The sequence below is a fragment of the Python bivittatus genome, unplaced genomic scaffold, assembly GCF_059951505.1.
Source record: "Python bivittatus isolate LINGU-HERP-01145 unplaced genomic scaffold, Pbiv_v1 ctg000840_np1212, whole genome shotgun sequence".
Taxonomy (NCBI): Eukaryota; Metazoa; Chordata; class Lepidosauria; order Squamata; family Pythonidae; genus Python; species Python bivittatus.
In genome coordinates, this window is record NW_028277113.1 from 11,326,850 (window position 1) to 11,341,792 (window position 14,943).

Consider the following 14,943-nt stretch of genomic DNA (forward strand, 5'->3'; position numbering starts at 1 on the left):
AGTAAGAACAGTTTGATACAATCAACAAAGTATTCTCATGAGCTCATATACTAAAAAGAGCAAATCTGTGTTTTAAAATATAAAATCCACCATAGTTCTGTGGTGATGTTATGAAGGGCTCTTCATGGAACTGGAATGTTTCATGAATATAAATGTTTTTTATATGAATATGAATGTCTTTGCACCAATGCAAAAACACTAAAAGTTAAAAATCTTTGGTCATTTGCAAGAAGCCTGAAGGCTATGCCCAATTACCAACTAATGGAACACATTGCAGTCACCTTCATCCCCAATACAAAGGTGTTGGTGTGTCCCATTTCCAGTTCAGACATGCTGCAAGCCATTTAGGCTAAATACCTAGAATAGAACTATATAATCACTGCAGCCTGAATTTCGTAGTGGAAGCCCCATTTTTCCTTAGGCCTAAATTCAGTCATGTGTAGGCTGAAGTTAATTATCATGGTTCAATTATATATGAGCAACTTTAATCCCAGATGAATTCAAAAGGAGAACCCTTCCAAAGTTGTATAGCTTTCCAAGTAGATTGCTACAGGAGTCACAATTTGAAACTAGACTCTTTTTAAATATTTCTACCATCATTTTTATAACAAAAATCAAATTAGTGAATAGCTGTAATCACATGTTAACCTCCCTCTATAAGAAAATATTCATATTACTACTACTAAATATGGATGGGCCATATGTACAGAATGTTCTTGCAAGATCCTATTTGTCTCATTTCTCTCTCCACACACATGAAAGCTGTGGAAGTATGAAGTTACATTAACAAGATAACAGACTATCTACTGGCCCACTTTCAACCAACCATACCATGGAGCAAGTCATAGATTGTATTAGTCACCTATCAGCCATGGAATTCATGTCATATAACAAATTCCTGAGCTTTTTAAAGGTATTCAAAATAGGCATATACATGGATGGGAAAGAATATGATTGGAATAAACTATGAAGTGCTGATCTCTGTGCAGTGCCTCAAAACACTTGCTTAAACCTTTGTGAATGTAAAGTCCAAATGATATAAGACCAAGTTCAACCTGATTAATGATGGCTGAAGTTTCTGGTAGAAATGGAAGCACCCATTTATTCAGTATGATTTCTAAAATCTGGATGAAATTATTATACCAGCCCCAGGTTTCTTCCCTATACAGCATCAGAAATAAAATTCTGTTCTGGTATCATTTAAAAATTGGTTTGAGTAGCCGTCCCCTCTCCTCTGTAAATAAATTCCAGTTGAAGCTAGGGAACCTTTAATGGCCAAGGGCTATGCTGAAGGGGGGTGGGAGGGATAAGCTGCAACATGGAGGGGGGGTGATAACATACATGGGCAGTGCCAGGAATTTCTATTTTTTTCCAAATTAAGGGAGAAAGTATTTTAAAAAAATGTATTAAGCCTATTTTAAGAAATATTGTGTTGTTTTCATGGCCCTTTAAAGATAGGAAACCACACTGCCAGTTTTCAGTAATTATGGTTGAAGGTATATAAGGGACCAAAAAAGGAGAGAGAATTTGGAATTGGCATGCAGCCCTGGCGCTGTGGGTTACTCATATTTGCTTTATTTTAATCTCTATTGCCTTTGCAGCTTCCTGTTCAACATCATCTGCATGAGTATATCAAGACATTATCTTGCAAAAACAAATGCCCAAATATTCAAAGTTTGGCTACTATTTTCTGATTGAAGTGGACATTTTGGGCATTTTCTGCAAATCATATTTTTAAAAAACAGGGATAATGTTAAGTTTTTCTTTGGAATATTGGTCCATTATGATAGCATTGCTTTCAGTTAAATATTTGTAAATGAGAGAAGTAGTGTAATGTACCTGTTACATTTATAAATATAAACAGTTCAGCAAAGAAACAATTAAAGCAAAAGAAGACAAAAAAAGAAACAATTCAGCAAAGAAGGGAGCCTACTGTTTTGCAAAATGCATAAAACTTCAGATTTTTTTTTTAAATTTAGCAGATTCATCCATTCATTCTTGACCAAACTGCTGCAGAAAAGTTCAGTAAAATTATATTCCACTGGTAATTGCACAGGATTTATCTCACTATTGCTACCATCTGGGTCTTAATTAGGAGCCTGCTAACTTCTTCTATGTTTTCTTTTACCAACTTGGAGGATGGATCTATTATTAACTTTTATAAAATTCATATACCTAAGTATCTCTCTCACTACTTTCAATCTGGCACTAATTTTTTTTTTTTCATTTTAGGCAAAACTCAAAACAAGTCAATAAGATGCTCTTCTTCAAGGATGAAAGGGACCCACTTAATCTGAGTTTGAGAGGTCCTACTAACAAGTCAGATTATAATCAGGTTAAATTCAGCCCTCTTTTCCATTAACTGAGCAGTTTGGCTCTTTGTGCTGTTTGTCCAGTAATTCCTTTATAAAGTCATTAAATATCCAATTAGAATAATTACAATAATTCTGTTAGAAGTATTCACTTCTTTCTTAATATTCACCAAAAAAAATTTGTCTCGTTAAAAACCAATTCACATCCAATAACCAGAGGGATATGAGAACCAAATAACTGATTCCAAAAATTATTTGACAAATAGCTGAAATGCTTAAATTTAAATTAGGGATGGAAAAAAGGAAAATACCTCTCAATACTATTTGCTTTTGGCCCCAAATAACTTGAGCAGGATCACTGTACAATTACAGCACGTAGCTCTTCATATAAAACGTACTAATATCCACACCGTCCTCTGAGCAGTGATGCTTAGCTTTCCACGTTATGTTATGTGCCTCTCAGAGGATTTAGCCTTAACTTACATATGTGCTTCATGGTTTTGGCTACCAATTAACGTATCTATGATTCTTATGCCTGATACTCCCCATACCTTGGGGGAAGAGAAATTCCTTCTGCTTATTATATACTGTACTCAGTATTCAGTATTAACAACAGTATAAAACCATAGGGGAATAAAACCTACAAGGACCCAGTTAAATAATCCACTAAGTGTCACAATGCAAAAGACACAGAAGTATAGAATAGGGTTTTTTTAAAAAAAAAAACACATTGTGAAAATGAGAACTTCAAGGATTTTAAAACATTCCTACAGTATTAAAAACACTACTAGGTTACTAAATTCAACATATTGCTTAAAAGTCCTTTATTCTATGGCAAGAGGGAATTTTCTTCCCATTATGATATTCTTGGATCATGTGTTTAGCGATAACCAATTCCATAATGCATGATGGCATTCCATTTCTGTTCTCTGAATTACCTCTAGGTATGAGGCTAAGTGTGCACTTATATAAAGTCAAGACACACACCAAACCCCTACCTTTGGTAACTCCACTTGTCACGATAGGACAGGAAGGTTGCAAGGGTGAGTGACAAGAGGCAACAACAAACAAACCCAGACCTTTGTAATACAGCTATCTCCAGCCCTCCCTTTCTGAGTAAGATCAATTCTGCAGCAAGCATACCTACATTAACATTGTTATGCACTTTGTTGCAGCAGCAACTCCATCCCGTCTCCCACATAATCAGTGTTTTTGGAAAGCTTTTAAGCAACCATGCCTATGGTGAGACCATCATTTTAGATCAGCCCTTCAGGTGATGTTGGAGTCCATTTCCCATGAGCACATGTCAACAGGGCCAGTGGTCATGAGAACTGTAGTCCAAGGATATCTGCAGGCTTGAAAAGGCTTGGAGGGCTTGGACACTGTTTATTTTTTGACAGCTGCATTTTCAACCATCTATGCTTGTTATTAGTATGGATAAAAAGTAACCTAAATAGTAAATAAACATATCTAAAAAATCTGCTAATAATTTTTTTCTTGATCAATCACATAATAGACTAAATACATTTAAAATGAAGATACAACATTCCAGAGGATAATTAAGGGAGTATCATTTTGAGATGCTAAGCAAAGTGAAAGATACTTTGCAACTTAATAGGCAAAATAACAGAAGCATATCAGAAGTAAAATAACCTTACAAATAAACAGTTTGGCTACTTCTGTACATTTAAGATTTATCTTCCGCAATTAACTAACAATCCTTAATTTATGAAGCAGAGAAAAGGAAAGCAAGTGGTCCCAATCTGCCTCAGGAGGGCCATTATATGCAGAATTTATAATTAAAAAGGGTGAGAAAATCCAGAGATCATCCAGGGATCAATAATGGCAAATAAATTGACAAATACAAGAATTACCAGTGCCTAATTACAGCTGTAACTTCATAAATATTTTTTCCTTACAGGTACTAAATTGAACAGGAAGCTTTTCCTCTCTTCAAATGGGTAAAATGTTAAGCATGTTAAAACCTGACTGCATCATTCCTAATGCTGGTTCTCTGTTTTGGATTTTGTTTTTTTCCAGTGCAGTTAATGTGTTTTGGCTGTGTTTGTCAATGTCCATAACAAATATTTGTAGGCACTCTCCTATGTATTCTGTTCTAGGAAAAAAACCCGCAGAGGCTAGTAAACAGTTACTGTAACAAAAAGCCAAGCTATTGTTCTTATTATTGGAACAGTGATTTGCCGTGTTCTACAAAGAACTGCCAATTGATCATAATCTACAAGAAAGAGCAGCGCATTGATATAACAAGTAACTTCTTTCTCAATTGTTCCTCTTTGTGCCATTCAGTGGAAAACTAGAGTGCCTGTCCTTTTCTTACATCTACAGGGGAGCTGGAGGTCAGGCAAATTAAATAATACTCTGCCCTAACTTGCATGAAATCCTCTGCATGGCAGCACTGGCAGAGGGAAGCTAAGGTTAATCCTTTGCGTTGCAGCTCCAGTGGATCTGGCCCACTTCTCTTCTCATTAAAATTAAACTCCTTTGTTTCTTGTCTTTTATTTTCAGAGCATGTTGCTGTGATGCAATAGTGCTTAGGTAGTCTTGGGTGTGATCATTCTCTGAAAAGGTCACTCCTGGGCCACCTGTACACAGCCTATTTGCTACACTGCCTTGCAACCATTGCAATAATGCACAGATTGTCACTGCTTAAATGCTTAAGATGTGCATAGTGTTTTCATTGTTTTTTCTGGGAAATTCTTTCTCTTGAAGTCAGTAAAAGATTCTTTGGTACAAAGTACAAATGTGCATGTTTCTATATCCAAAAATTACTTTAAATCAGTTATACATAGGCAGGTAATGACATGAGGACATTGGACACATTTGGAATTTTTAAGGCCGTGTCCTGAATTATCTCACACAATGGCAGCTAGAGTTAATTTGACGCTCACAAAACTCTGGTTTATCAAAACGCAAGGTGGTAGAGTTGATCCTACCTACTAGCACTAGCATCACAGGATGCTCTACTATCCTATTTTGTGCTTGTATTTTTCTCTAAGCACATAGCTACATTTTCAAGCAAAATACTGGGCTCTAGCTACCCATCCCTTGTACTTTTCAGTCATGCCTGTGGAATTCTTGATTTGCTTGATTATAAATATAAATGATGGAAGATTCAGATGCTGTGTTCTGCAGCATATCAGCTTCACATTTACATTTTAAAATTAAAACAATATTTTTAAAAAGTTAACATGGACAGCTAAATTCAAATGGAAGGAAGGAAGGGAGGGAGGGATAAGTTGCCAAGATGCCAAAATAAACATTCACAGGCACATGTTTTCCACCATTGGAATATATTGTATCCTGATTTTTCTGGAGGAACAAAGCTATATGACCATTATCCCAATCATCATCTTGCTTTATCTGATAAAATTATATTCATCACAAAAATTAATCTCAGACCACTGTGTTATTATCCCTAGGATGCCTTTTCCAGTTCTTTCACTTTTGACATTACACAAGAGAGATTATTTTAAAACAGAATTGATATCTTTGCCACAGGTTGCTCATATTTTAACATTTATTTATTTACCTACATTATATACAACTGAAATCTACACAGATTCCCTGCAGTTTATAACAATAGTTTAACTTAAAATGATTAATTAAAACCAATCTAAAAATACAAATCCATGTAGTCCATCACACAAAAACAGATGGCATTGACTCATCACTCCCCAAATGTCTTCCAGAAAGACTCTTCGCTAGCTTCCAGAGACCATTAAGATTGTATTAGTCTGGCCTCAAGGGAAGGCTGTTCTGGAGTATGGGGACCAGAACAGAAAAGCACTGAGAACCACACCCCTCTTTACCTCCATAGAGTGGGGAATCTCTAATAGATTTTGCCAGGGTGCATGCACCAGACAAGTCCATTTTATATGGAAAACTTGGTCGTGCAGATACCTAGGAGCCAAGCCATGCAAGACTTTATAGAATAAAACTACACTCTGAATTGTACCTGGAAACCTATTAGTAACCAGTGCATAGTGGACAGCACAGATGTAATATGTAAAGAGCCATTTCCACTTGCCATCCCTTGGGCCAATCCATTTTGGACCAAATGTTGATTCCAAAGGGTCTTCAAAGGTGATTCCATGTAGAGTGCGTTGCAGAAGTCTTCTTGGGTGATATTCAGAGGATGAGTCATAAATATTTCATGAATGTTTGTGAGCAGATTATCTAGATCCACAGCATAAAGGACATGTTAATTCCCCAGCATGAGAACCTAACTGTTTATGCTTGTGTTGTTTATAAACAGCATTTCAGTGTTTAAAACTTCACACGATGGCATCTAATCATAATCATAAGCAATACCATATTATTCAATCATTTTAAAGTACAGAAATATCTAGAAGAGTAGCCAGATTAGAAAGCCCCAAGAGCAAAGGCCACAGAAGAACTAGATAAGTACCTCAGTCCTAAGCCTCAAATGGAGCTTTTGAAGAGAGATGCTCAGAGAGCTTCGTCCCTCAGTCCCAGGGACTGCGTCGCCATCTGGAGCCTTCCCCAACCACCTGCTTTTCCTTTTGCACATACCACTTCATCTTCTGCATCACCAAATGATCACCAAAGAAAGTAATGGAGGAGTGAGATGCTAGGTTCTAGATGAGGAAATCAGTCTTATAGGCATTCTCCTTTTCAGAAGAGAAATGGAGCAAAAGGAGAAGTCTTGCCTGAGATTCATAAAAGATTTTATGAAGATTTTTGGGAGCTTCTGCTTTGTTGGATCTCTTAAGACCCCGCAACTTACAATTTCTTTGCATTCAGGTAACATATCGTGCTTTCACTGGACACTTTGGAGGCTGATAGAATCTGTGTTTCACAGGGATCTTAACAGTGTCATGGCAGATAAGGGGTCCCGTCCAAAGCCTAATCATTCTATCTCGTATGGAAATTATTCACACAGTTGTCTCTAGTTTCCATATCATGACTGACCATTTCCCTCAGAGTTAGGCTGAACAAAGCATGTTAGAATCTGACAAATGTGCAAGTGGTCTAAAATCTCAATCTCAAGTAAAAGTTCATTATAAGGCCACAGTAATTGTGTTCTGGGAGAAATGTTCAGAGGAGCAGTTATGAGTGGTTCACGATTTGCTTTTACAAAATCCATGTTTGTGTGTGGGCATGCATACGTGCATGCGTGTGAACCCTGAAGCATACTAGGAATTGTTTTCAAAGTTGTTTAAGAGAAATACTTGCTTGACTTAAATGCCATTAATTCTACAGTTCAGTCAGTATTGTATTCAGGGCACCACCTAGTCTATTTCTATGATAACATTCAATTACTGTGTGAAGATATGGAAATGGTCGTTGGAAGTATGCGAATTGTTGGATTTTTGCAAGTTGTAACTAATAATATGTAGCACCATGAGGTTGCCAGTTTGGGTCCAGGACTGATTAATGGTTTTTGAAGAGAGGTAATTGTCCAGGCTTTCTCAAAATAGACAGCTATGTGCTACATTTGAAGAAAATACCCATGAAAACCAGTAACAAATATACCGTAGCTGATTATCTAGAGTTATTTCTTTGATTATAATCTTTCTTTCATTTGGTTTTGGTGCAGAGACAAACTAGGTCTTCCTAATGAATGATATATGCCAGAATAGGGTATGCAGACCTAATCCATTCTCTTGAATCACTTAGTAGTTCACAAGACCATCAATGAGTCACGGGGGGGGGGGGAGGCTCTCGGCTGTGTTTCTGCTTCTGCCAGCATGTCAGCCCCACCCACCAACCCAATTTAGGAGATACAGAGGAATGACAGTAGAATAGGCAATCTTAGTGCTGTACAGACGAGAGGGTAAGTCAGGAGTAAAGAAAAAACTGTTCATTTTGTATACCAGTTGAAGAAAACAATGTTATTAAACTGAGCTATAACCAGTTCTATCTTCTGTCCAGAAATACATTAAGAGAAAAAAATAATAATCTGACTGAAGCTGAAATATAAACATTCTGGGAGCTGTATTTGTAAAAGGTTTCTATTAAATGTGATTAGCTTGCAAAATTCTATTGGGAGTTTGGCATTAAGCCATAAGGTGTATACTAAGTGACTAAAAAGAGAAGTGCTTTGTGTGAAAAGGGTTTGGATTTCAATGTAATCCCTGAAACAAAACAAAACAAAAGTGGGGTAGTGACTAGAATTGCACAATTTGCCTCTTGTAACACTGAGGTTTGGGGTGAAAGCTGGACAGGTTGTTTTAAGGCAGATCAAGCTTTTGAGAGCTTCATTCCTTCAGGATAATATTTAGTGGGCTGCACAATGAGTAGGATGAGAGCAAAAGAGGGTGGGGACTCCCATTTTCGCTTAGACACATCTCTTTTTCCCTCTTTCTGATGCAACCCCCCCCCCCCCCACACACACACACACACAAGACCAGGCTGCCAGGAAGGGATATATATCTTTCACCAGAAATCTGAGCTAATCACTTGCAGAAGGCTGTTCAAAATAGGTGAAGAGTTGCATGTGGTCCATCTCTGGTTTAGATAGATTTCTGACTTGGACTTGGACAGATAAATTCTTGGGTGATCTCTAGATAAATTGATTGTTTTTTCAAGTTTGTGAAGTAATTGTGAACTTTTAGTGATAATATTTGAAATGAATAAAAAAAAAATCTTGGTTCACAAATATTTTGTGAATATGGAGTTTTGAAATAATGCACTTAACTGTTCAGTCTTGATTCTAAGGTACTAATAAAAACTAAAACTTTGGATTTATTCTTTGGGATCAGACCTGTGATATGAAAGTAGCTTGAACAAGAAAAATGGAATTGAAATAAAAGCATTTATAATTTAATTACTGTAATCAGTTTTGTTAGGAGTCACACAAAAACTGACAAATTATATACATGTGTAGTTGCCATTTGTGTGCATATGTGCATGTATGTATCTTTCCATGTTGTTTCACTACTAATAGATAACACTTTCTAATTTTGACTAGATGGTTCATTTTACATTGGGTTTCAGTGTTGGCATGCTGGATCACTTTTTTTCATTTCTATTTATAATTTCAGATTTGAGTGCTCTGTTTTCTGTGACTGATTTGTCTTAATAATTTCTCTGCCATCAGTGAATATAGGTTGTAAGTGTGGGTGCTACTTTCATCTGCTAATTTGAATTGGAAGCAGCTATTTCTAAATATAAATAAGTCCCAAGTAGCTATCAGTATTGTATTTGAAAATATTCCATAACTAGCCAGTGTCATAAAACAACACCAGAAAATAGACATTATTATTACAGAGAACATTAGTTAACAGCTGAATCATCTGTTTTTATGTTTGGTGTGAGAAATGAAACAGTCATACAGTATAAGGAAGGGATTCTCCATCATAAAACCAGCTTCTCTGATGTCAACATTTCACTGAGTGCCACTTCAGCACAATCCACTAAGACCTGCTGCTGCATGATCAGCCGGTATTTCAGCAGTGTGTTTTACAGAGTTCCTCACCAGTGCTCAGAAATGGACAGAAAGTTATTTAATACTATTTTTTCTGGAGCTTTTGAATGTCCTGGGAGCACCTGTGGCTCCAGCACTCTTAAGACTCAACAGATGGGGATCTTATCAGACTACTGTGAGCCCCATGTAAAAGTATGACTTAAGGATGATGAATTGCATACATGTGCTCATGCCCATGTAATCTTTTGTTGCTTACCCTTATCCTGAATAAGATAAAAACAAAGATATTTTTGCTAGACAAAGCATGTAGAAGGTTGATATTCATTTGTTACCATGTATGTCACCACTAGATGGCTGTTGAAAATTCTAGTATTTTTTTGCTAGAGGAGATAGGGTTCATGTTGGCTTTCAATTAGTGTGTGGTTGACTTCCAGTTAGCACACCTGGGAAAGAAATTGGAAAGAAAATAAAACTGTTCTTAACTACATTACTTTTTTTTAAAGGGGAAAAACTTTTTGCAGATATTCCTGGTCATCTCTTATTCTATCTTTGTATTTGTTATAATTACACAGACATGATAATAGTGCTAAACTTGAATTTCATTCAAAATGTATTCACTGTGCTCATATTTATTTATGCGGGGTAATTTAAAATTGTATTTCTGCAAGTTATCAACAGGAAATAATAAAAAAGAATAGTCTGTGTTGTGATCCTATCCGAATTCTAATCAATTTTATTCCTGTTGGCCGGAAAGAGGCTCATCACATCATATAATACATATAGCATAAACTGCAAACCAGAAAAAGAATTGAAAAGAGAAGATCCACAAAATAAATATATGTTGCTTACAAAGAACTTGGAACCCTCCCTAGTGTAAATAGAAAAGTCAGTGAATTAATAACATGACAATGCATGTTTTCAGCTCACCTCATAATTCACTTCTCAGGTCTGGCATATTTGAGTAACTTTTTGAAAAACTTCATAGTTTCCTTTTGGCATTGTTCCTGTATAATCCCAAAATTTGGATTATGAGTCTTATGTCATCACTATCTATTCCCTCAAGGTGTGCTGTTTAGCTGTGAAAGGGTACTTTCTGCACACACGCATACAAAAATAGTAAATTATTTCTGGTCTACTCCAAATGGGGAAACTCTGGAGCCTCTTTAGTGAATATGAATTACAATTGGATTTATAGATAATAATTTACATGCTTAAGCTTCTTGAGATGTGCAGCCAAAAAGCTGTCTGGCTGCATATATTTTTACACATCCTTTAGCTAAATCAGGAATCCAAGTGCAGAACCTACCACTCTTATTAAATAATATAGATTCGGGACACTCCCAGGAGAACTTTGGGTTCATAAAATTAGTGAATAGGTCATATTGATTTACCCTGCAAGAATTTTTTCCATACATGGCAATATATTAAAGTAGAAATAAATCTTTATGATGTGTTAACACAGATAAGAAGTTTAAGTATTGCTTCTGCTGTGCATGTTAAGGCTAGAAAAGTCCCCATGGTTTATGAGAGCTTTGTAAAAATACATTTTAAATGACTATTTGTTCTATGTCCAGCATTTAGAAGTGAGGGACAATGGTTCTGTAGCCAAAATAACCCTAAACACTGTCAGTGGGAGGACCAGAAGGCTTGGGAGGGTCTCAGGTAGAAAAGAAACTTTAAGACAGGGAAGCCCCAGAATGAAGAATTGAGAAGGTTCAGTTACCACTTAATGAAGACTGATATTGGGTGAAAATATATACCACCAGATGGAAAGTAAGAAAAAACTGAGTATCCTCGGGAAAAAAAATCCTAAATATTGTAGTCCTTACTTATTTTTTATGTTTAACGTTTTAAAATTTCCAAAAAAATACTGTAATACATAATTTTTCACAACATAATGGATTCAAATTGCTATCCAGTATTATATTAATTGCAGTTGATTCAGTTCTAGTAGTTTCAGTGTCTGAAATTGGAAAAACATGATTTTCTACTAGCAACAAACCTGCAGAACATGTTTATTGGATCATGGAGTGTAGTTATTTGATAACATGAATTGACAAGCCATAAAAGGAACCATATGAGAATATTTGTAGAAGCTGCTTCAATAGAGGACTGAGGTACAGGTGAAAGAAATGAAATTAGCTACCTGAAAATACCTGTGTTGCTGATATAAATTTAAATATAAATACCAAAATGCTTACTATCAGCAAGTTCCTGATACCCATACAGAAAAAGTTGTGTACAATCACTTTAGTATTCTATTTTAACAATGTGTTTACATGCTGTAATTTATTAGGGAATTTTGCACTTATATGTCTAGTACTTGTATTCATGGTTGTTTGTTTGTTTGTTTGTTTGTTTTTATCCATTCAATCATGTCCAATTCTTGGAGACTGCCTGGACAAGTCTCTGCAGTTTTCTTGCCAAGGTTTTTCAGAAGTGATTTGCCATTGCCTCCTTCCTAGGGCTTAGAGAAAGTGACTGGCCCACAGTCACCCAGCTGGTTTTGTGCCTGAGGTGGGAATGGTTTCTAGCCTGGTGCCTTAACCACTACACCAAACTGGCTCTCATTCATGTTATATAGCAACCTTAATCAACACATCCTAATCCTTTTTTTGGGGGGGGGGGGTATTCTTTGGATAGCAGGAAAACTGACTGCAGAATCTGAACATTCCAAGATGTAATATCTGTTGGAGACAGTACTGCAATATTCTACAAGCGAGGATCAGGGGGTGGATCATAATTATATAATGCCTCCTAAATTTTCCATATTTTTATAATGAAGATATTAAAAAACAGCTTGCCCCCTTCATTTTGCCTTATTCGTTGCACATGTAGACCAATATGGATATCTAAAAGGGACAAACTCATTTTTTTAATACTTCGCTGCAGTCTCATGTATCTCTGTCACATAGCTGTAGTATTCTGTTTGTTTCATTTAGTAGCACATCAGCACAATTTATAGCTTAAAATCTTGCAGTGAAATATTTCTGTGAACCTGAATTAACAGAAAATTAACAAAAAACAAAAAAACTTCATATCATTGTTTATCCCTAAAGACCAGGAATTTTAGTTAACTTTGTAGCTTATGAGGCTGAGTGGAAAACTCCTTCTAGAAGGTGCAGTTGGGTTATGTATGTAAATACATGCAAAAACATACATGTAAATACATGGGGAAAATGTGTACTGTGGATAATGCAGAAGTGTAGAGCACAACACTGCAGAGAAGGAACCACGTTTGTTACAACAATTATTGGATGCCTGCTTTACAATAAGGAAGGACCCCAAACAATGGGAAAGCAAAGATTTTTTGAAGCTGAGGGCTACAAGGTGGGGAATCCTAGGCATCTGAGAAGTGATGGCTTCTGTCCATCGGTCTAGATGGGATTGCAGGCGGGCTTTCTCTGGGGCAGGGAGGGTCAAATCGGGTCTGATGGGATGACCAAAGAGGGGACAAGAAGGAAAAGGGTGCAGCCTCCATTTTATTTGCTACATTTATTTTCTCCACCACAAGGAGATCTCTGCGTTCACAGCAAAAGCTGACCAGATTTGATGGATCATATCAGTATGGAACATATTTGGCATCTTGATCTCTCAGTATGGTCCTGGTGTAATCCTAAAAAAGAAAGATGAAGTATTTGTATTAATATGCTCATAGTCAAAAGGGTTCTACATGCTAGAAGCATTCCTTTTTGCCCTAAGAAGTAATTATAAACTCAAGCAGTTTACAGAATAACTTTACTGGTACTGCTCTTCTCATGTTTTTTTTTCTTTCTCCTCTGTTTGAGAACTTTTTCTCCGCTTTGTTTTCTTTAAAATCAAAATAAAATAATATAAAAGACTGTACCAAGAGAAAGTGAATGATTAAGTCTTCCAAACTCTTTCTTCTTGCTTTTAACTATATATTTGTGTCATATCATCACTATGTAAGAAGTAAGCACTAAATAACAGAAGTGAGCAATCTTTGGAAGTGTCAGGCACTGAATATTGGTAGAAGCAGGCAGAATTACATTGTGACAAGGTGGGTCATGTTCCTAATAAAGATCTTAACTTTTTCATGTTACTGAAAACATATGACTTTAATTACCAAAATAAGCAATTCCAAAAACAAGTCCTACTGGAAAATAAGCTGTCTTTTTGCTTTCTGTTTTGATGTTTATTGAAAAAAACATTGTAATATCAAATATCCTTCAAGGATCTCATCTGCAAAAAATAACTATCTTTTAATAGTTTGAAAAATCAATTTGGTTCTCAGTCTTTAAATCATGCCTTAAAACTTGGCGGCAAACCACAAAACTTAATGATGGTTTCCTGTATTTTGCTAAAACTCATTCTGATAGTCAGTGGCCCATATTAAACACTGGTTTGTGGCTCTATTGAGTTAAACAATTATTTGAGTTATTTTATATGGTCCAATTTTCATTATGGCTCACTGCAGGTTTATTAAAAAAACATATGGCATTAACATATAAATCATCTTCATAACAGCCTAAATTAACATTTGCTTATTCTAGAAATTTGTAATATTCCAGCTTCTGTAAACTGAATTGTATACTGTCTGGCTTAGTTGTACATTTGGGCAGGATATGTGTGGCCAGATATAGGAAGGGATTAATGCTTCCTTGAGGGAGAGTGTAGAACTCTCTGCCTTGAAGGAGGTAGTGGTGTGTCCACTTCTGAAAAGGCCAGCTCTTCACCCAGCCTCTTTAGACAACTACAAGCCAATCTCCAACCTTCCCCTTTGGGAAAGGTGTTATAAAACTGGTGAGGCTTTGACCACAGAGAATCTTAGATTCAACACATTTTCTAGACCTTTTTCAGTTGGGTTTCAGGCCCAGCAAGGGATGAAAGCAGCATTGGACACCTTGGTGGATTACTTTTGTCATGACCTACATTCCTCCTGGTTTTTCTAGACCTCTCAGTGGGGCTTGATATCATCAACTTTAGCATTCCTCTGTACCACCTATGAAGGCTGGGAATTGGAGTTACCATTTTGTTGTTCTAGTTGGTGCCCATAAGAGAAGAGCAGTTGAGCTGTTGGTGCTATGGACTCCTCTGATTCTGAGAAGAATCTGTCAAACTCTCAGTCTGGAATTGAGGAGGCTTCAAGCTGTCAGCCACTTGTGATGATGAATCAGACTCAACACAGATGTATACAAATTCAGAGAACAAGGAGTCAGAGCTTGACTTTGGGAGAGGGCCAAACACTACAAACTAAAG

At 36.4% G+C, this 14,943-nt stretch overlaps 2 protein-coding genes across 3 annotated transcripts in view; one reads left to right on the forward strand and one right to left on the reverse strand.

Annotated features, from left to right (window-relative positions):
* Window positions 1-14,943, forward strand: part of GMDS (GDP-mannose 4,6-dehydratase) — a 330,486-nt gene that overhangs the window by 298,074 nt on the left and 17,469 nt on the right. The gene's annotated exons all lie outside the window — the stretch shown is intronic.
* LOC148213700 (uncharacterized) overlaps window positions 13,050-14,943 on the reverse strand; it is a 33,717-nt gene continuing 31,823 nt past the window's right edge. The window contains exon 3 of the mRNA XM_088130880.1: window positions 13,050-13,339. Within this exon, the coding sequence (XP_087987006.1) occupies window positions 13,281-13,339 (59 nt within the window). The 3' untranslated portion in view covers window positions 13,050-13,280. The remainder of the gene's footprint in view (window positions 13,340-14,943) is intronic.